The sequence below is a fragment of the Gossypium arboreum genome, chromosome 11, assembly GCF_025698485.1.
Source record: "Gossypium arboreum isolate Shixiya-1 chromosome 11, ASM2569848v2, whole genome shotgun sequence".
NCBI classification, from domain to species: Eukaryota; Viridiplantae; Streptophyta; class Magnoliopsida; order Malvales; family Malvaceae; genus Gossypium; species Gossypium arboreum.
In genome coordinates this window covers 5,443,760-5,467,186 of record NC_069080.1, presented here as the reverse complement: position 1 = coordinate 5,467,186, position 23,427 = coordinate 5,443,760, and the positions used below count along the sequence as shown (strand labels likewise).

Below are 23,427 nucleotides of genomic sequence, written 5' to 3'. Positions count from 1 at the left end.
TTAATGATTTTATAATAAAATTTTAAAATTCGAAAACATAAAGTTTTATAAAATAATTATTTAATGAAACAATAAAACTATAATTGTTAATATTTTGAATTGATGAATTGTGAAATATCATGATTTTAAAAATGGTCAAAATGTTAAAATTTCTCTTTCAAATATACTCCTTAAAAATTAGAAAAAAAAATTATAGCGAAAATAACCTCGACCTCTCTACCAAGAAAAACCAATATTTAAATCAACCACAACCAATCATCAACGATTGCAAAATCAATCTGGGTGTGAATTTTTGTGTTTTTTTTTTTTTTTTTTTAAGGTTTGTGAAGTTAATACAATGGAAGAAGGAAATAATAATATAGTCAATCTTTTATATGATAATTCTATTTATCTGTTAAAATTCTGGATATTATAAATAGGTAGTAGTTATATAGCCTATATCAATATTCAAGATTTAGATTATATTTGATTTTTAAAATATTCATATTAAAAGATATAAAATATATTAATAATTAATTTGCTGTAATGCATAGATTAATAATGATTGTCCGTGTAATTATATTTTAAAGAATAAAACAAATGTAAATTTAATCTTAAGCTAAAAATTGATAATACATATTAGACGTATATATAATTGATAATTCATATAAGTAATATATAAAATATATGTTTATTCTTTCTTTCTTTTTTGAATAATATGACTGGGCTCATAATAAAATAATAAAAACATATTCAAATTAACAATTGGGCTCAAGTCCGTTTGCCCACATGAACAAAACAAAACAAAAATTAGGCGTACCTATTACCTAGCCCATAACTGAAAACGGAGAATAAAAGACAATAAAGAAAAAAGATGAAAAAATGGGCCTGGCCATTTAATATTTTACTCGTCCTTTCAAGTGTAATACCTCTAACCCGTATCCGCTGCCAGAACAGGGTTTCGGAGCATTACTACCATTTGCAGATCACTTAAAAAAATTAAAATACTTACCGATTCAATGCATCATATAAAATAAATATATTACCATTCAATCAACAGTTTGGCACTTGTATAAGCATCAAACAACATTGTTAGTATACTTGCACATATCTCATATAAATTCAACATTGGTATATCTATTTTCTCGACATGTCGCACTTGAGTTTAATAATAGTCTCAATTACATAATTTCCTTGTATCAACATATCAAAGATAATCATATATGTACATGTCATGAAACATATCATGCTCTTACCTTTTCTTCACAGGCATATATCATTCATTTCATTATATCAATATTTTATGCTTCATCATTTTCATATATTTTATGTATATTTATTCTGGTAATAGCTTATATCAAACTTAACATAAATTATATTCCATGTACTTATACTTATTTCGTTTATCCATTTTCATAATTATTTCATACAACGCATTTGTACATATATTTCCATATGACCAGTTCTTGTAAACATTTCACACAACCATTTCATATAACCATTCGTCATCTGATACATTTTACCTGAATATCAATTGTTCAACAGATGTTATAGCGTCTCCCATCCACGGTATTATTTATCTTTGATGTGATGCCATAGTGTCTTTCAACTATGGTCTTACTCATTTTCTGTCATGTTGCCATGGTATCTTTCAACCATGGTCTTATTCTTTTCATGTCACGTTGCCATGGTATCTTTCAACCATGGTCTTATACATCTCATATCAGGTTGCCATGGTATCTTTCAACTATAGTCTTACACATTTCATATCAGGTTGCCATGGTATCTTTCAACCATGATCTTACACATTTCATATCAGGTTGCCATGGTATCTTTCAACCATGGTCTTACACACAGGTTGCCATGGTATCTTTCAACCATGGTCTTACACATTTCATATCAGAGAGCACACTCCTGCGAACCTCATCCTTACAGTGGGATTATCAGTCCAGGCTAAATCCCCTGTAATATAAACTCATAGAGTATTGTTGGGATTACCAGTCCAGGCTAAATCCCCTGCAACGACAATTACTCTAATGAGCTTGGATCTGAATTACCAGTCTAGGCTAAATTCAGACCCTAATTCGGATTACCTGTCCGGGCTAAATCCGTTTTACACATATTCTTCGGGAGGGCTATATCAGGATAGGATCACCCGTCCGGACTAGATCCTTTTTACCGTCAATTCCTTTTCAAAGATCCATCGAATTTTCCTTTCATTCAACCGGGATTTCTTATCCTTTTATCAAATTTATCAATGTTTCATAAATTTTCATACAATGAACATTCAAATCATATTCACATAAATAACATACAATATCAAGCATTTAAGAATATAATTCAAGTTACACGAACTTACCTCATTGCTTGTTTGTGTTTATAATTTCATTAATCTGATATCTTTTCTTTTCCACGATCAAGTCTCATATTTGAGTAGTCCGGATCTTTATAAATAAATTTGATCGTCATTTTCATTCATTTCATATTCTAATGCATTTAATTAATGCTCTAGGTAAAATTACCATTTTGCCCTTAAACTTTTAATTAATGACGATTTCATCCTTAAGGTCAGGAAAATAAAATTCTTGCAATTTAATCCTTATTTCCAGCTATTATTCTCATATATATTGATAAAAATCCATGAATTCTATAAAATATCAAAATTTTTCATAATTTCAACACTTTTCAATTTAATCCCTAAAACATGTTTTCCCGATCTTGAACTAAATTAATAATTTCATTCAATTTTGTAATTTAAATAATAAAATAATCCATTTCATGCAATTTGGTCATTTCGACATGTTTACAAAATTGCCCATAAAGTTTTACTTTTATTCAATTTAGTCCCTGAGCCTAAAATATGCAAATTAGCCATGCTAGATGAATATTCATACATATTTTCCTCCCCTCCTCTCCATTCCACATCCTTAATGTAGATAACACACTTGTAAGTAACATTATCCATAATTTTTATTATTTACTTTTATGAATATTCAAGTCGTCTATCTGCATCATAGTCACTAAATTATTTATATATGGATCTATATAACTCCAAATTAATATCCGATAATTTTCCCTGAATCTAGACTCATATATATTATTACCATAAAAATTTCATAATTTTTGGTTTAGCCAATAAGTACAGTTTATTCTTTAAAGTTACCCCTGTTCTGCTATCTGACAGTTCTAACCCCTCTTCACCAAAAATTAATTATCTCCTCATACAGGATTCAAATGATGTTATTGTTTATTTCTCTTAAAAATAGACTCATTCAGGATTTTAGAAATATAAATTTAAGCCCCTAATTATTTTTATTCAATTTTTTATGATTTTTCAAAGTCAGAACAGGGGAACCCAAATTCATTCTGACCTTGTATCACAAAATTCATTATATCTCAAAATTTACAAATCCATTTCTTACACTATTTCTTCTATGAGAAACTATACTCAATAAGATTTAATTCCATATTTTTTTCATCTCTAATTCGATTTTTACAATTTATGGTGATTTTTCAAATTTAGTCTACTGCTGCTGTCCGAACTGTTTTTGTGCAAGCTATTAATTACCATGTTATAACACCCTTATTTTCTTTTTCTACACCATTTCTCATCACTTTCTCTTATTTTCTCTTCACTAACATATCAAAAACATAGGACCTTATGTAAGAAAACTTTACTATAACATTATTTCCATGCTTTGTCAATAATAACAAACTTAAAAACATATTGAAATATTGATATACTTACCTTGTTCTATTGATACTAATCTTTAACTTGATTTTCTCTCTCCTCCAGCTTCTATTTCTTGAATCCAACTTGATATTCTAACTCCCCATGCTCTCCTTAACATTTTTGTCTCTTGGTAGCTATGGAAATTCATTTGATTTTTGGGTGAAAATGGTGAATTTTTGGTAAAAGGACCAAATTGTAAAGAAAGCAAAACTTTCTTTCTTCCTCTCTTTCTCTCACGTTAGTGCATGGGAAAATATGGATGAGAATTTCTCATCTTTCTTTCTTTATATACTAATAAAATAATAATAAAATATCTTATTAAAGTATTAATAAAATAATATTTATCTAATTAAATAATTATAAAATATCAAAATATCTCTAGCATTATTATTACTTTCTAGATTTCTCTCTCTTCCAATTGACCATTTTGCCCTTCATTATCTTTTAAAATTCCATCCTTGAGTCATCATTTAATTTGGTAAAATTGCAATTTAGTCCCTCATAGTTCTTCATCTATTCAATTTGGTCCTAATTCATCTATTTTCCTTAGTTTCTAGAACATTCCACTCTTAAATTATTTACACTATTGGTCCTTCAAATTTTTCATATTTACACTTTAACCCCTCAAATTATGAATATTTACTCTTGTGCAACAAAACTTTTCTCACTTTTACAATTTAGTCATTTCTTGAATTAATATATCATAATATACTTCTCAATATTGACATAACTCAAAATTTCCCTTTTTGTCACTTTATTTCTTATTTTACTATATCAAGGATAATATCTTACTGTAAAAATTTTCAGGGTATTACATCAAGTCTCAACAGCCACGCTTTAATGGATAGCCATTCCCAAAGATATCCAAATCTTGCTATCCTAAACTGCTCCCTACTCCTTGTCCTTTCGTCTTCAATCTGGAGGTTCTCTCCATCTCCCCTTTGGATCTGCTACTCTGTGGATCGTCGTTTCCCCTCCCAGGTATGTGTCCTTCATTCTCATTAACGCCGCTTTTGCTAGATTGTATGCTTGAATATTCATTGTTCTATGGATAAACTTGAAAGTAACTTCTTGAACCCTGGATTTCCTGATCTGAATGTCATATATAATCACTCCAAGAAGCGACTTGGCCATTTCTGTCATTTGGCATTTTTGAATGACTGTTTTCGAATCCCCTTCTATTATTACTTTTGTTAACCCCATTTCTATTACTAACTTCATGGCATCTAATCCTGCGAGGGCTTCTGCTGCTAACGGGGTGGGGATATCCTCATGTATAACTGTCTTTGAGGCTTTTAAATCTCCCATATGGTCTCGAACGACTATACCTGAGGTAGATCTAGTATTTCTTCTGTCAAAAGCTATGTCAAACTGAGCTGTAATGCCCTCCATCCCCCCAGTATGATTGATTGCCCTTTTGGTATGAAAGGTAGGTGTTTTCAATCGGATCCCATCCAGTTCTACTATGTAATTGCTTACTTTCCTTGTTAAATCCCTAACTGGTATAATCTTCTTTTCATGTACTAACTGATTTCGAGAACTCCATATGCACCATAACGCACAGCAAAAGAACCGGCATCGCTCTATTGTACTCCTTTAAAAAACCCAGGTTAGCCATTCCCAAAAACTTTGGTTACCATGAACTATAGTACAAGAGAGATTGATGAGGTTCCATATTTCACTGATTGCAGGACAAAAACAAAAGATATGGCTACTGTCTTTCTCTTCAAGTCTACACCGAGGACACCGAGCGTTCTCTGTTACTTTCTTAGATCTTAGATGTAACACCCCTACCCGTATCCATTGCCGGAATAGGGTACGAGGCCTTACCGTAGTTTACTGAACATTTTCAGATAATTCTGAGTCATTTATTATTCATATTTTGAAAATAATCATAACATCTCTCTATTGGGCCCTCGAAGCCCCAAACATACATTAGAAACCAATCGGAATTAAATCGGGATCATAGAATTTTTTTTATTTTTTTATTTTTTTCCAAAATCTTAAATTATATTTTCATCTAAGTACTTACCATTTCAATGCTCCTTATAATTAAATGTGTTACTATTCAATCGATAGCTTGGCACTTGTCTAAGCGTCAAACAACATCATTGTTAGTATTCTTGCACATATTTCATATAAATTCAACATTGATATACCTATTTTCTCGTCATATCACCCTTGAGTTTAATAATTGTCTTTACTTACATAACTTCCTCGTATCAACATATCAAAGATAATCATATATGTACATGTCATGAAACATATCATTCTCTTACCGTTTCTTCATAAGTATATATCATTTATTTCATTATATCAATATTTCATGCTCCATCATTTTCATATATTTTATGTATATTTATTCCTAATAGCTTATATCAAACTTAACATAAATTATATTCCATGTACTTATACTTATTTCGTTTATCTATCTTCATAATTATTTCATACAACTATTTTGTACATATATTTCCATATGACCAGTTCTTGTAAACATTTCATACAACCATTTCATATAACCATTTGTCATCTGATACATATTACCTGAATATCAATTGTTTAACAGATGTCATAGTGTCTCCCATCCACGGTCTTATTTATCTTTGACATGATGCCATAGTGTCTTTCAACTATGGTCTTACTCATTTTCTGTCATGTTGCCATGGTATCTTTCAACCATGGTCTTATTCTTTTCATGTCATGTTGCCATGGTATCTTTCAACCATGGTCTTATTCATTTTATGTCACGCCATGGTATCTTTCAACCATGGTCTTATTCATTTTATGTCACGCTGCAATGGTATCTTTCAACCATGGTCTTATTCATTTCCTGTCATGTTGCCATGGTATCTTTCAAACATGGTCTTATTCTTTCATGTCACGTTGCCATGGTATCTTTCAACCATGGTCTTACACATTTCATATCATGTTGCCATGGTATCTTTCAACCACGGTCTTACGCATTTCATTTCAGAAAGCACACTCCCATGAACCTCATCCTTACAAATGGATTACCACCGAGCTAAATCCTCAGAATATAAACTCATAGAGTATTGTCGGGATTACCACCAAGCTAAATCCCAAGCGACAATTACTCTAATGAGCTTGGATCTAAATTACTGCACCAAAGCTAAATTCAGACCCTAATTTGGATTACCCGTCCGGGCTAAATCCATTTTACACGTATTCTTCGGGAGGGCTATATCAGGATAGGATCACCCGTCCGGGCTAGATCCTTTTTACCGTCAATTCATTTTCCAATGATCCATCGAATTCAATTCCATTCATCTGGGATTTATTTTCAATTTATATCGAGTATTATCAATATTTCATCACTTATCATGAATGAACATTCAAATCATATTTTCATCACATAACCACATATTTCAAGTATTTAAAAATACAATTCAAGTTACACAAACTTACCTCATTGCTTGTTTGTGTTTATAATTTCATTAATTCGATATCTTTTCTTTTCCACGGTCAAGTCTCGTATTTGAGTCGTCCGGATCTTTATAAATAAATTTGATCATTATTTTCATTTATTTCATATTATAACGCATTTAATTAATGCTTTAGGCAAAATTACCATTTTGCCTCTAAACTTTTAATTAATGACGATTCCATCCTTAGGGTCAGGAAAATAAAATTCTTGCAATTTAATCCTTATTTCCAGCTATTATTCTCATACATATTGATAACAGTCCATGAATTCTATAAAATATCATAATTTTCCATAATTTCAACATTTTCCAATTTAATCCCTAAAACATGTTTTCCCCCGATCTTGAACTAAATTAATAATTTCATTCAATTTTGTAACTTAAATAATAAAAGAGTCCATTTCATGCAATTTGATCTTTTCTGACATTTTTACAAAATTGTCCATAAAGTTTTACTTTTATTCAATTTAGTCACTGAGCCTAAAATATGCAAATTAGCCATGCTAAATGAATATTCATACATATTTTTCCTCCTCCTCCTCTCCATTCCACATCCTTAATTTATATAACATGCTACAAGTAACATTATAAATAATTTCACTATTTACTTATGTGTATATTCAAAACTGTCCATTTGCATCATAGTCACTAAATTATTTATATCTTGAGCCACAGAACTTGAAATTAAGATCTGATAATTTTATATGAAACTAGACTCACATATATTCTTGCCATAAAATTTTCATACTTTTTTATTTATCCAATAAGTACAGTTTATTCTTTAAATTCACATATGTTCTGCTGTCTGACAGTTTTGACACTTCTTCATTAAAAATTAATTATCTCCTCGTACAGGATTCAAATGATGTTCCCGTTTATTACCATTGAAAATAGACTCATTCATAATTCTAATAATATAAATTAAATTTCATAATTATTTTTATCCAATTTTTTATGATTTTCCAAAGTCAGAATAGCAGAACCCGAATTCACTCTGACCTTGTCTCACAAAATTTATTATTCCTCATAATTCAAAATTCCATTTCTTACACCGTTTCTTTTATAAGAAACTAGACTCAATAAGATTGAATTCCATATTTTTTTCATCCTCAAATTCGATTCTAAAAATTTATGGTGATTTTTCAAAGTTAGCCTGCTGCTGCTGTCTAAAACTGTTTTAGTGCAAGATATTAATTACCATGTTTATAACACCCTTATTTTCTTTCTCTACACTATTTTTCATCACTTTCTCTTATTTTCTCTTCACTAACATATCAAGAACATAGGATCATATGTAAGGAAACTCTACATTAACATCAATCCCATGCTTTTTCAATAATATCAAACTTAAAAATATATTGAAATCATGATGTTCTTACCTTGTTCTATTGATTTCAATCTTCATCTTGATTTTCTCTCTCCTTCAGCTTCCATTTCTTGAATCCAACTTGATATTTTAACTTCCCATAGCCTCCTTAACATTTTTCTCTCTTGGTAGCTATGGCAATTCATTTGATTTTTGGGTGAAAATGGTGAATTTTTGGTAAAATGACCAAATTGTAAAGAAAAGAAAGTTTCTTTCTTCCTTTTCTCTTCATACGTTGGGTGCATGGGAAAAAGATGATGATTCTTTATCTTTCTTTCCTTATATATACTAAATAAAATAATAATAAAATAATAAAATATCATTTAAAAATTAAATTAAAATATTAATAAACTAATATTTATTTATTTATTTAATCTAAAATATCTCCAACATCATCATTGCTTTCTATATTTCTCTCTCTTCCAATTGACCATTTTGCCCTTCATTATCTTTTAAAATTCCATCCTTGAGTCACCATTTAATTTGGTAAAATTATAATTTAGTCCTTCATAGTTATTCACCTATTCAATTTGGTCCTAATTCATCGATTTCCTTAGTTTCTAGATCATTCCACTCTTAAAATATTTACACTATTGGTCCTTCAAATTTTTCATATTTACACTTTAACCCCTCAAAATTTGAGTATTTACTCTTGTGCAACAAAAATTTTCTCACTTTTACAATTTAGTCCTTTCTTGAATTAATATATCATAATATACTTCTCAATTTTGACATAACTCAAAATTTCCCTTTTTGTCACTTTATTTCCTTATTTTACTATATCAAGGATAATATCTTACTATAAATTTTCGGGGTATTACATTAGATTTACTAGTGAATGAATGTAGTTCTAGGAAATTCGTCAGATCAGTATCTTTATTTTACCTGGTAGCTGTAAATCCCATAATTTCCTATAGAAATTTCTTATTTCAGGCTGTAAAAGATAAATATTAGGATTCAAGCTAGAATTATGTAATAGTTTATAGGTGCTTCTGACTGAGAACTCCCCTTAAGGTTCCTCTCTCCACACCTGAAAGTCAGCATGTTCTGTATCTGCTAAGGGAATCTTCAGAATTTTTTGCGCTATGTCCGATTGAAAGGTACTGTTGATTAGATCTCGCTTCCAAGTCCTACTGGTACTGTTGATTAAATCCAAAACTGATAATACTTCACTATTTGTCTCTCTATCTTGCCTACCAATGGCTCCACATTCAGGAATCCAATAATCAGTTCATACATCAATCTCTGTCCCTCGTTCGACTCTCCAACACAGTCTGTCCTGAATGAGCCCTCGGGCTGCCCAGATGCTCTTCCAAGTATATGATGGTAACCAACCCAACTGTGTGTTCAAAAAATTTGATTGCGGATAATATTTGGCTTTTAAAACTTTAGCTAATAAGGAACTCAGATTATTAATGAAACACCAACCCTGCTTAGCTACTAGCGCAATATTAAATTGGCTAAAATTTCGAAAACCCATACCTCCAACTTCTTTTAAAGAACACATATCTCTTCAAGAATACCAATGAATTCCTCTCCTCCCACGTCCCTTTTGCCACCAAAATTTGGCGACAATGCTTTCCATTTCATCACATAATGTCTTTGGTAATAGAAAACATGCCATTGAGTAAGTCGGTATCGCTTGTAAAACTGCTTTAATAAATATCTCCTTTCCTCCCTGAGATAGTAATCTCGTACTCCAATTATCAATCCGCTGTTTTATTTTATCCTTCAATGCTTGAAAAGATTTTTTTTCCTTCTCCCAACCAAACTTGGCAGCCTTAAATACCTTTTTAAATCACTGGAGTTGCGAATTCCCAATTGGGTGACCACCATCTGTCTGACTTCCTCAGATATATTACTGCTAAAAAAGACTGTCGACTTTTCAAAATTTACGCACTGACTTGAACTATTTCTATACTCTCGCAAGATCTGCTTAATTGCGCTTACACCTCTTCTTGTTGCTTCTTCAAACAGTATGCAGTCATCAGCAAATAATAAATGAGATACTAGTAGCCGTTCGTATTAGACCCGATAGGCCCTCCCCACATATCAAGAATAAAAAAGGGCTTAATGGGTCTCATTGCCTAAGTCCCCTTGTTGGATAGAAAATATCTCTTTTATTGCCATTAACCACTATTGAATAGGAAACACTAGAGATGCATTTCATAATAGATTCAATCCATTTTTGAGCGAAACCCATTCTAATCATGATTTCTTGAAGAAAGTTCCATTTTACTCTGTCATAGGCCTTACTCATATCTAATTTGACTGCCATAAATCCCTTCTTCCCCCTTCTCTTCTGTTTCATCGAATGTAAAATTTCATAGGCCACTAATGTATTATCTGTTATGAGTCTCCCTGGCACAAATGCGCTCTGTGCTTCATCAATACATTTATCAATAACTTTTCTAAATCTATTTGCAATCACCTTTGCCACGATTTTGTAAATAACATTACATAAACTAATTAGCTGAAAATGAGTCAGATTAGAAGGGTTAAAAATCTTTGGAATCAGCACAATCTGTGTCGCATTAATTGAACTAACCACCATCTCACCATTTAGAAGATTTAGGCAAAAAGAAACAACATCATTCCCAACGATCCCAGCATCTTTGGTAAAAAAGGGCTGGAAATCCATCATCTCCTGGTGTATTTGTAGGGAAAATCCATCCTCTCTTGGTGCCTTTGTAAACCCCATCTCAAATAAAGCTTGAATTTCCTCCTCCTCGTAAGGCGCTTAGAGTTTACTATTATCTTTATCAAAGATACACCGTTTAATACCCAAAAATACATGTTCATTAAAAGTAGTCCTCTTTCCTTTAAATAAATTCTCGAAATATACCCGTGCAATGTCATCTATTTCCTGAACGTCTTCCGTGAACTCTCCATTGTCATAGTGCAGCTCCTTAATCTGATTCTTCCTCCTCCTTTGTGTTGCATGACTGTGAAAAAAAGCTGTGTTCCTATCGCCAAATTGCAGCCAATTCAACTGAGCATCTGTTCCCAGTAATATTCTTCCTTTTCAATTTCAAAGTTTGGCTGAATTTTTTTGTCAATCATGTCGGCTAAATTTCCTTCATCCCTTTCAGCATCTACTAGTTCTAATAATTTCGTTGTTAACATCTCCTTTTTCCAGTTTCTATTCATTCGAATCGTCTTCGACCACCTTTTCAGCCCTATTCTCAAAAACTCAAGCTTTTGCCAAAGATCTACTGCCTTTTCCCAAAGGTTTTTAACTTCTTTATTAAAAGAGTCTTCTAGCGTCCACCATGCTTCGAATTTGAAATTACCTTCTCTTCTCATGACCTCTTCTTTACGAGTCTCAATCAATAGGGGACAATGATCAGAAAACGAATTAACCAAATGTTGGACTACCACTCTAGGAAACAAAGCCATCCAACTTGCATTAGCAACCCCCTATCAAGCCATTCTTGTATATTTGTCTCAGGTAGATTTCCCCTCTCCTAAGTAAACCACCTCTTCGAAAAACCCACATCATTTAGTTGACATTTCTCTAGCATTTTCTGGAACAAATCCATCATTCTCTCTTCTCTTGGTAAGCCTCCCTGTTTCTCGAAACCATACATAATTTCATTAAAGTCCCCACAAACAAACCAAGGGATATCTTCTTCGTGACTTAGAGTTTTTAGTACAGCCCAAGAGTCTTCTCTATCTCGAACATAAAGGGTACCATAAAAGCCCGTAAGACGCCAATTTCCACTGATTTCTGCATCATCCTCTATTACATCAATGTGCCTCTTGAAAAAACTTTTGAGGGTTATCGCGATATCATTTTTTCATGCCATACACAAGCCTCCTCTCGTTCCATCTGAATCAACTTCAATTCCATTTGCAAAACCACAACTTCTTCGAACTCTCTCCATTTGTAAACTACAAAGTTTAGTCTCCATAAAGAAGACTAATTGGGGATTACAAGTCTTCAGCAAATGCCGAAGTCTTCTGATTGTTCGAGGTCTCCTTAAACCCTGAACGTTCCAACTTAAGATTTTTTATTAAATTCGGTCTGCTTGCCTCTTGGCAGCCGCCGATAATATTAAATTACTTTCCTCCACTTTTCCATTTCTGGACAGCACCTTACTATTATCATCATTTTCTACGAAATTGTTATATTCAATTCTAGATCTTTTCTTCCCCTCCTCTCCGATTAGTGGTGGGTCTTCCAAATCATGCTCCATAGAATCATAAAACTATTTTGGCAATACATCTATCACCCTTTGATTAGAACTGGATGATCCCCCTTTTAAATTAAATCCAATAGCTGGGTCCACAAGTTTTACGTAACTTCTTTTATCTTCCTTCCTCTAAAACCCCTTCCATTCTCCTACAATATGTCCCCCATCATCTCCCATTTCCCTTCTCCATCCTCCCTTAGCCATATACTCTTCATTGCTAACGCTCTACGAGTCTGGGCTCGTAGAGACAAATCCCAACCCATTTCAGCTACTTCCACACCAAGTGTCATATTTGCTTCACAGAAGGAGTCGCTATGGCCCAATCTTTCACAGAAAAAACAAAATAAAGATAATCGTTCATATTTGAAATTGAAATATGACCTTCTACAAGAAAACAGAATTTGCTTCTTCCTTTTTAAAGGACATCTTACATCAATTTGGACTCTGATCCTTATAAAATTCCTATTCTCCTTACCCAAGTTAGAGCCATCATACTCTAAAAAAACCCCTAAAAAATTCCCCATTTGAACAGCCAAACTCTCAGAAAATAATCCAATGGGAAATCATGTATTTGAACCCAAAACAGCGTCATAACTAAGGGTACTTGTAGTGGATCCTCTCTCCAATTCAATTTATAAAGAAGCAACAAATGGTTGTTGAAGGTCCAAGGTGAACCCTTAATAACCTTTTCCAGATCCATAATATGAAAAAATTGGAACAAATACCTTTTCTCTCCCAGATCTCAGATCTGAACGCCCCAAACCGGGTACCACAAATTAGCCAAAGTACTCATCATTGCTGGAAAGTGAATGACGCTAGCAGTAAGAAAACAACCCACAAGTTGGATAATCTCCCCCCCTTCCTTCTTTATTCAGATCTGGTTGTATTTGAAAAACTTCATCTTCTTCATCATTAATTGAAAGTTAAGCCAGTTCGTTTTCTATCTTTGCAGGTCCAATTGCAAACTGTACCTTCTATCAACAGTGCGCAAGAGATCACAGCCAAAAAGCGCCGCCTCCACAGAACTAAACCAAAAAACAAATCAAAAAAACCCTAAACACTTTGCTAGAGCGACAGACAGTAGCGTGCCAAGGACGGCAAACCTCACTAAATATATGTTTATTCTTAAATTTGAAAAGTTTCATTAAAATAATTATAGTTAATAAATATGGTAATATTTTTATTATAAAAATTTGTATTAACAAACAAATTTATGAAAAACAATTATAATTAACGATTAGAATAAAAAATTATTATAAAAACAATAACAATAAAAGTAATTTAAAATAATCTTATAAATTGTAATATGAAAAACAAATTAATTTATAAAAAGATAATTATAATTAACACCAATAATATTATAAATAGGTCAATATTTTTTTACTTTTTTTTTTTTGCATGTATACCTCTTATTGATACTAGTATTTAAGAAGAAGATAGGGAGGAAATGATATGGTGATTAGAAAGTCAGTTCACCTATTACTGGTTAAAAATCGAAGTAGGAAGGAAGGAGTAAGTAGATAAGGAGAAGAGGCTATAGAGAGTTAGGGTTTTAAGGGAGTAATAAAGGTGAACCTCACTCATCGCGGGTTGAGGTATATATAAAGGGAAGGTCCGCTTGCTTGATAGTACCATGTCATTGACAATACGAATGGTAGCCAATCGGTATGATCGGCTAGGTGGCAAGTTTGTTAAACGTCAATTGTCACCAAGTGTGGTACTGCGTGAGCCTACTCTGACATTTCAATTGTTGAAGTAATACAAAGTTGTTAAGCCTTAGTAGTCCCCTTCTAAAGATAAGAGCATGTTAGTAAAAGCGAGAGTGGCATAATGGAGGGCTTGCTAAAAGTAGGTGTCCTAATAATAGAGGGGCCAGCTAGTGCAAAAGATAGGTGGCCTTCCTATAGGCAGTATGAAGCATGCAGGTGGTTGATCATTGAGTGACCAGTCGGATGATACCAAATGAAGAGTCGTTCGCGAGTGTCTTTAAGTCCGCTACCCTAAACCTCTCGACTAAAGGGGGACAATTGTTATACCCTACCCCAGCCGAGACATGTGGCAATGCAAGAAATAGAATTATGAAGTGTTATAAAAATAATTTAAAAGATTAAATATAAAGAAAGGAAAGAGCGACTAAAGAAAATCGTAAAAAGAAAATAATAATAATTTCTTATATAATCTCTTTTTTTAACGCCGTTCGTAATATATGGTGGTTAAACATTGTAACAATGAATCATATTTCCATTTTCGTTCTTTGTTTCTTATAAGCTCTTGAATTTAAGCTTAAAATTTTCCAGTATTGAAATTTCAAAGATTTTGTATTTGTATTGCTTTTTATCGTTTAATTGATCGTATATTGTAAAATTGATTATCCAGATTACTGGAATAGTTAGTTTAATAACTTTCATTAGTAGTGGTTTTTGTAACATTATTGCCAGCTTTAGTTTCTATAAATGTTCCAGCCATGAATGCCTGAACATTATTTTCCATTGAAGAACTCACAGTATGATATTACAGGAAAACTTGGAAACGCCAAGCTTAGAGTTTAAAGGAATAAAATAATAATAATAATAATAATAATAATAATAATAAACTAAAGGCCTACTTAACATGATACAAGCCTACAAAGGCTATAACATAGAGAACTAATCACCAAAAATTGCAAAATGTGGCAAAAACGAGAATGTGATGATAGGAGATAGCATGCCTAAGCAATGGCATATGTGAGCGTCTCCACCTCTGTAGGTCGCCACATGGATTTCTGGACACACAGCAAGCCTTCCTTGTCCTTAGAGTAACTCAACCGGACTTCCCAATGCATGGACCGTACCATATTCTCCAGCTCGGTAATGGTTTCGACATCATCCCGAGCAATAAGCTTTCCTCCCGGTCTTAAAATACGATCCACCTCGGCAACCACAGCCACGAAATTGCACCTACGTGTTCGTAAAGAATGGCAAAGTTAACGGGTGAAGCAGATGATTAATAGCATATTATGGCTTACACTGGAAATAGGGATCCTGGTTCTAAACCATACATGATGAAAAGGTAAATGGAATTTTTATTTATTAAAAGAACAGGTTATAGAACTATGACTCAAAGAAATATGAAAAATACAAACCTCTTTTTAACCCTGGAGAATATATGGTCGGCATGGAGAAGATCGTAAGATCTTGGATAGGTGCTAAATGATTCACACCAATCATGATACATGCCAAACAGACCTCTTTCATATATTATGGGAAGTGTATCTGGAAAGTCAACTGGGATCACATTCATGACCCATAAATTCATATCTTTGAGTGCCGCAGCAAATCTGTGCGCATACCACAGTCAGAATAACTAAAAGGGAAGCCTGTCAAACCGTTATTTCCTTCCTACTTCATAGGGAAAAAGGAAATTGTTGCTTACCCTCCATAAACAGCTTTCATGTCCATGACATTTCTGACTGATGACCAATTTATTCCCATTCCTTGCATGTATGACTTGGTTACCACCTGTTTCCAATGCTCATTGTCTGCAGCAAGATCTTCTGGTGCTGCTTTGCCATAAACTCCGACTTGGGAACTCAACAACCAATAAGGTGATTTTTCCAACCTTGCTGGCCATTCCTCAGGCCACTTAGACCCACGTTCTGATGGATCTAGAGGCACTTTGTGCATGCATGTTTGAAGTGGCACATTCCTGTCGATAAGAAATAAAACGAATGGCTCTTTGAATAGCTATATTGCAAGAGATCCATATTTATTCTAAAGTACCAGTGGAAAGAGCAACGAGATTCTTTGGATTAGTGATATGCGTTTTGTTCCTACAGGGCAATCAGATAGTTGTGCTGAACTTAGAAAAAGAGTATTTCCGTAGCTTACTCAAAGAATGCATGTTATCTTGCTTACCGTGCAGTGGATATTTCTGGTGTCATCTTATAAAGAAGTGCTAGAATAGTTTTAGCCGGAATATACTTTTTACATCCAAGTTAGAGGGAAAAAAGTATTACCAAGCCGCGTTTGGATCATCGGACTCGAGACATAGTGGAGGTTCTTGTTGTGACCTTTGCTTATAGCACTCATTAGATGTAGGCTTTCTAAATGTTGCTATGGCCACCTTATTTATTGGTTCTTTAGAAGTTTTGTTTACAAGCTCCCAGCACATAGCTTTTGTTTGTTCAATCATAGCTGTACAAAATCCACACATAAATTAGGCAGCAGTAAGACACAAAATAGTTCTCATACAAGGCCAAAGACGGTACAATGGAATTATATACCCTTCCAGATTTCAACATCCTGAGCTTTTAACTGATAAACAGGAGTAGCAGACCACAAAAAGAAACCACCGGGTCGCAGCAAACGATTGAGCTCCAAGAGGAGTTTACCACCTGCATATTGCTAAGACCAACAAATATTCAAGCACAGCCAATCCCATAATTAAAATTTTGTGAAGTAGGTTGAAATATACCTTCTATGTGCCATGGCACTCTACATCGTGCACAATGAATAATATCAAATACAGTGCCAGGGTAGGGAAGTCTTTTAGTACCCATCACAGCAGACACAGCAGGAATCCCCCTTTCAAGTGCAAATTGTACTTGAGCTTCATGTTCATCTTTTGGTGCTAGGGACATGGCCAGCACATTTCTTTCAAAAAGATAACCTCCAAAGCTGGCAACCCCACATCCGACGTCCAATATTACACGAGAGCGTTTTCCCCATGCTATATCAGGCACAGCCTGCATGAATAATCAAACATCAAGCGCAAGTTGATATAACATATGCAGGAGAGGAAAATATTGACCATGAATAAAAGTAATTTTTTGCTTATTGTCATCATTATCGGAATGCAACAGGTAATTCCAGACGTGGTAAACAAACATTCTTTTAAAGCATCAAATATTTGTAGAAAGATTCACGCAATCAAAGTTGCGGATGAACGCCTCGAGAGAAATGAAACAGATATATCATATGCACACATAAGCATACATTAAAACATATATCAACATGTGTCCAGAATTGAGATACTATGAACTTCTTGACTCTCCTTACGGGCATGCCTGTTAACTACAAAACTTATTCATGAATACTCCAATCCCTACTCCCATTAATAAGCAATTAGAAATGAGGAGTTGATGAATCAATTTCAACTTATTGGAAGAAATGCTCCAATAAAAACAAAAAATTTCACATCTAGGAAAGGCTTCAAGTATAAGCTCGCGACCTCTTTCATGGAACGTAAAATTGTGGGTTTAACATACCTATTAAAATAAAAATCTGCTTGGAAGTACTCATTATGTTTGCCTCTGCTAGCTGCCTATAGGGTTTCTAAGTTAAAATCCACTAAATTGCTTCTTTTACGGTAGATAGGCTTTTTCTACAACTTGTAATTACAGGAAGTATTAACTTATTAGGAAATATGCACTCATTAAAATCTCAATAGACCTTAATGAACAGTTTGGTTGTAACACAAATTTTAAGCCAATGCATTATAGGTAAGCATAATATTGACATGGATGATATGTTGTATTCGTAGAATTCAGATTACTATCAAAACAATCACGGTTGGCTCATAATGGAAATCGAAGGAACTGATAAACAATAGCTATTGTGTTTCACTTTAAGGTACCGAAATGTCATTTTAAGCTATAGCTTCAGAACAAATGACATTCATATCAAAGCTTTTATCATGTGTTATATAAGTTTACCACTGTAATAATAGTTAACAAATTGAAAGACTAGAATGAATATTCAACAAGTAGTGACCACACCAGAAGGAGTGAAACACAGTAATAAATTGTATGATATAATAAAGAAATTCAAAGATATACGTTCACTTCGAGCACTCACCTTTTGTATAAAGTCGATATAATGAAGTGCACCTCTCCTAAACTGGGTTCCACCACCAGGAAATGTTAAGTAATCCCCAGTAATTTTCAACCAATTCTGACCCCCCTTAAATTCTACTAGCTTGGAGTGGGGAACATTTTTGTACCAAATCTGAAGGAGGAGGAAAGCTTTTGTTAATTCATCTTATCAGTCACAAAACCAAAGTGAAAACTTAAACCAGCACATATTAAGTTCAAGTACCTTGTCCCTACTTTTCGGCCACTCTATTGGGAATTTGTATCCTTCAGGAAGAGGAACAAGGCAGGTTGGTGGCACTTCTGGACAGTGCCTTTCTCGATGCTCATAATGTATGTTAGTAGGAAGATTCCTGATGGCTTCACAATTGTCAAGGCATGGGATAAAATCAGGCCCGGCAGTGGAATTGCAAAGCTTCCAAATGTAATCCTTTGATGATGAGTTTGATGATGACTGAGCATTTTTTTCTTTATTTGATTCTGCCGCTTGAGTAGTGAATGATCCATTGTGAATCATGGTTTCATTCAAAAGCTCAGATTGAGCAACAGATGGGAAAACTTCATTTGAGCTCTTTTTCACTTGACTACCAGAGCTTTTATCGAACACATTGTCATTACTTTTGTCAACCTTATCCCCTTTAGGGAAAACTTCTTTTGAGCTCTTTTTCACCTGATCATCAGAGCTTTTATCAAACACCTTATCGCCTTTTGGGGCATCTTCATTTGAACTCTTTTTCACTTGACTATCAGAGCTTTTATCGAACACATTGTCATTATTTTTGTCAACCTTATCCACTTTAGGGAAAACTTCATTTGAGCTCTTTTTCACCTGATCATCAAAGCTATTATCAAACACCTTATCTCCTTTTGGGGCATCTTCATTTGAACTCTTTTTCACTTGACTATCAGAGCTTTTATCGAACCCATTGTCATTATTTTTGTCAACCTTATCCCCTTTAGGGAAAACTTCATTTGAGCTCTTTTTCACCTGATCATCAAAGCTTTTATCAAACACCTTATCTCCTTTTGGGGAATCTTCATTTGAACTCTTCTTTTTCACCTGATCAGCTGAGCGTTTATCCGACACCTTGTCATCATTTTTATCAACCTTATCCCCATAAGTCCTGGAAGTGCTTTCATCTCCTTTCTTTTCAGCATTCTCAGAACCAGATTTCTTGTCATCCTTATTAGAATCAGATTTCTTTTCAGCATTTTCAGACCCTTGTCCACCCAGATTCTCACTGTTGTAAACGTTTTTCTCTCCACCTACAGAATTGAATTGCTGATTATCCTTCTTAGACTTGTCCCACTTAGTCTCTTCAGTTTTCTCCTGATTTTCTTCTGCAGCTAAGTTGGCTTTACCTTTATATTTATCCAGACTCACGTCTAAATCCTTTTCCAGGCCATCTTTATGTAGATCATTACGCTTATCTTCAAACTGCGGCTTATTGTCTCTGTCATTGCTATCCACGATTACCGTCTCAACCTGATCCTTGAGCTGATTTTTCTTTTCTTCAGCCGGGTCATCCCCGTTTTGGACCGGGACAACCCAGGACGAAGTTATCATCCAAATCCCAACTAAACATAATCCCATGAAAATCACAATGGTGACGGTGGAACAATAACTCGAAGACTTATTGTTATTATTATCTACCCTATTGTATCTTCCTAAAGCCATGGCAACTATTTCCCTCCTTTTCCAATCAAATCTTCAAAAATACAAACCTGAAATGTTTATGAAAACAAACATCATAACTAGGCTAATACATCATTGAAAAATTCAACATATCTAAGAAATTCAAATAAATCCACTTATAGTAAAACTAAATTAAATTTTACTCGCATACACTAAAAAATATTAAATCTAAATTTATACAAGTGCAGGTATACCTCTCTTCATATATATATATATATATATATATGTGTGTGTGTGTGAATAATAAAGCAACGGATCATATAATTGAAATTGCAAAGAATTATACAGTTCGAACATCAAGATCTAGGAAAACAATCTATGCCTTGGAAAACAAGAAAGAAACCGCTATCACATTTTAAAATAATTTTTTTTTCTAAATAAATTTAATAATTTTGAACCAATGAACAACAATTGATATCATATAAAAAATTGTTCAAAATTTAGCTCAACACAGATGGAAGAGATAAGCCGATACAAGTTCAAGACTCTTATTACACTAGATCAACAACAAAACAAAGAAATCTAACTCGGAAACAAAAGAAATATACCTGAAAACAAAAATGGAAAGATCTGAAGCAAAGAAGAGAGCTTTAAAAGTCGTTATTGATTGTTTCTGCATTAAGCAACGGCAGAATGATGCTGATTTATTTCTTTTGTAAATATATACATATAATAGAGAATTCCAGCTTTTAGCTAACGCTGGAATTAAGAGTTTTTTCTTCCTTCCTTTCTAGTTGGTTTAATGGTGTAAAATTTAGAGATTATATATTCAAAGCAAAAACAAATGAGAGATAAAAAAGGGGAAGAGGGGAGTGGTGAACGATGCAACACCAAGAGAAAGAGTCGGCCACGGGAAAGGAAATGGGAAGCGGAATGCCCGCCAAAATAGCGGGTTAATTAGGTTCCCTTTGTTTCCTCTCAACAATTTTCAAAAAATTAATAAATAATAAATGCTCTTTTATATTAGGGAAAACTCCTATATAGTCACCAAATTATTAGTCTATTTCTGTTTTAATCATTTTCATATTGAAATTTTTATTTTAGTCACTAGTGTTATCATAAATTAATATTTTGGTGACTTATCCATTAGATCATTTGTGGAATGTTGGGTGTGACTTTTTCTTATTGATATAATATTAAACTTAGTCCTCTAATTTTTATTAATTCTATCAATTTGATCCTAATTCTAAAAATTCAACAAATTTAACCCTTAACTTTACACATTCTATCAATTTAATCTTGATTCTTAAAATTTAAAAAAACTTTAAAAATAAAAAATATTTAAAATATATTTTTCGATAAAATACATATAAAATTATAAATAAATGAATACCTTATTTTTTTCTAACATGAAATTTGTTTATTAAAATAATAATTTTATAAATGAAATATTAAAAAAGTCTTAAACAATATTCAAAATTTTCATATTTTTAGTTTTATTTTATAAATAATAATTTATTTTTGGCTTTATCCCTTAGTCTTCGTTAAGTCTGTCAAACGTTAGGCATCACCTTCGCCCACAACCAACAGTATCAATAACCCTTATTTTGAATTTTTTGATTTTCATATCATACATCTTTATGTCATCAGACTAAGAATCGGTTGTGGAGCTGCTGCTATGGCCTTTCACCTATTAGGTCTCCAATACATCCTCACTTCTATATTTCCAATTTTGCTTGCAAGCACAACTTCAGATGCAACAAACTTATTATGAACAACAACCTAAAGACATTAATTCTTACTCTTTTCGACCTTATGTTGTAGTTCTACCTAAGTCGTTTTCATGTTTTTTCCTTAAATTATTTTATTTATAAAATTATTCTTTTAATAAATAGATATCATGTTAGAACATGAGAAGATAGGTATTCAATTATTTATACATATTTGTATAATTTTGTATATATTTTATCAAAATTAAACTTTTAAATATTTTTAAAGTTTTTAAAATTTTAATTTTAATTTTTAATAATCAAGACTAATTACTAAATTAATAGAATATGTAAAGTTGAGAGTTGAATTTTTGATTTTTATTTTAGAAATGGGACAAAATATATAGAATTTGAAAAATATTGGAGGCTAAATTTATTATTATGCTAATAAAAAGGTCATGCAATATTATATTAGTGATTTAATAAAAGAGTCACCGAGTATTGTTTTTTATAATGTTAGTGACTAAAATAGAAAATTTTAAATGTCGGTGATCAAAATAAAAACATGCTTATAGTTGAATGATTATTTCTATTGTTTACCCTTAATATTATTAGGGGTAAAAATATAATGGAGGCCCTTATGCTAAGGCTCGAATTGTATTTTGTATCATTTATTAAAAAAAAAAGAAGAAGATAAATTAGCTCTTATATGTTAGATCAAACAAAAAATTGTCATTTTATTAAAAATTACATCCGATTTTACAGTTAAATAATGACGTAGTTGGTGGACCAAGTAGGGAACCATATGTACCTCAAATTGACATGGCAAAGCAATCCTTAAAAATAATAAATGTTTAGTAATTATTTGACTTTGAATGTGGTTTTCAAATAATTATAATAACTATAAAAATATTAAAATTATAAAAATATTTAAAATTATAAAAATATTTAAATTTATAATAAATATTTGAATTGCAAATTAATTATCATTGTCAAGTTACAATTTATTTAATACTTAATAATTATTATGATGAATTATTATAAAAATAAAAATAAATGAAATTACAAATAACTAGAAAAATAATGTAAAATTTAATAGAAGTGACAACATTTGTTTTAAGCAATTATTTGCCTCACATCTTTCCTCTACTAAATATACCAATTTGAGAAAATATGTTAGAAATTTAGGCCAAAAACAACAGATATTTAAGGAATATAATTAAAGTAAATGACATGAAATATTAGTCACTGAAAAATAAAAAGTTATAGATTTTATTATTTTGAATTTGTGGTTTTGTGAGAGTTTACTTTGATTTTGATTACTTGTTTTAAATTAAGATTGATTTTTAAATATTTTATAATTTATTTTAATTTATTTTATAAAATTTAATAAAATATGTAATATTTCAAGTTGGATCAGATCCAAATATTAAAAATCCGTATTGTTGGGATTCTAAAAAATTAACCAGACAATCACTGTAAGAATTTTGAAGTTAGGTCAAATTTTTAAATGAGAA

General features: G+C 32.4%; 2 protein-coding genes across 2 annotated transcripts; both read right to left on the bottom strand.

The window, feature by feature from the left end:
* Positions 1-4,624: 4,624 nt before the first annotated feature.
* On the bottom strand, positions 4,625-5,104 carry LOC108471648 (uncharacterized). Its single transcript, XM_017773234.1, has one exon. It carries the CDS (start codon positions 5,102-5,104, stop codon positions 4,625-4,627), a length of 480 nt encoding a protein of 159 aa, XP_017628723.1.
* Positions 5,105-15,156: 10,052 nt separating this feature from the next.
* LOC108472987 (probable methyltransferase PMT26) lies at positions 15,157-21,185 on the bottom strand. Its single transcript, XM_053022327.1, has 9 exons — positions 20,810-21,185; positions 18,792-20,290; positions 18,552-18,701; positions 17,170-17,440; positions 16,979-17,089; positions 16,712-16,889; positions 16,129-16,401; positions 15,839-16,033; positions 15,157-15,653 (listed from the first exon to the last, which is right to left on the bottom strand). Exons 2-9 carry the CDS (start codon positions 20,241-20,243, stop codon positions 15,425-15,427), a joined length of 2,859 nt encoding a protein of 952 aa, XP_052878287.1. The 5' UTR covers positions 20,244-20,290; positions 20,810-21,185; the 3' UTR covers positions 15,157-15,424.
* Positions 21,186-23,427: the final 2,242 nt, after the last annotated feature.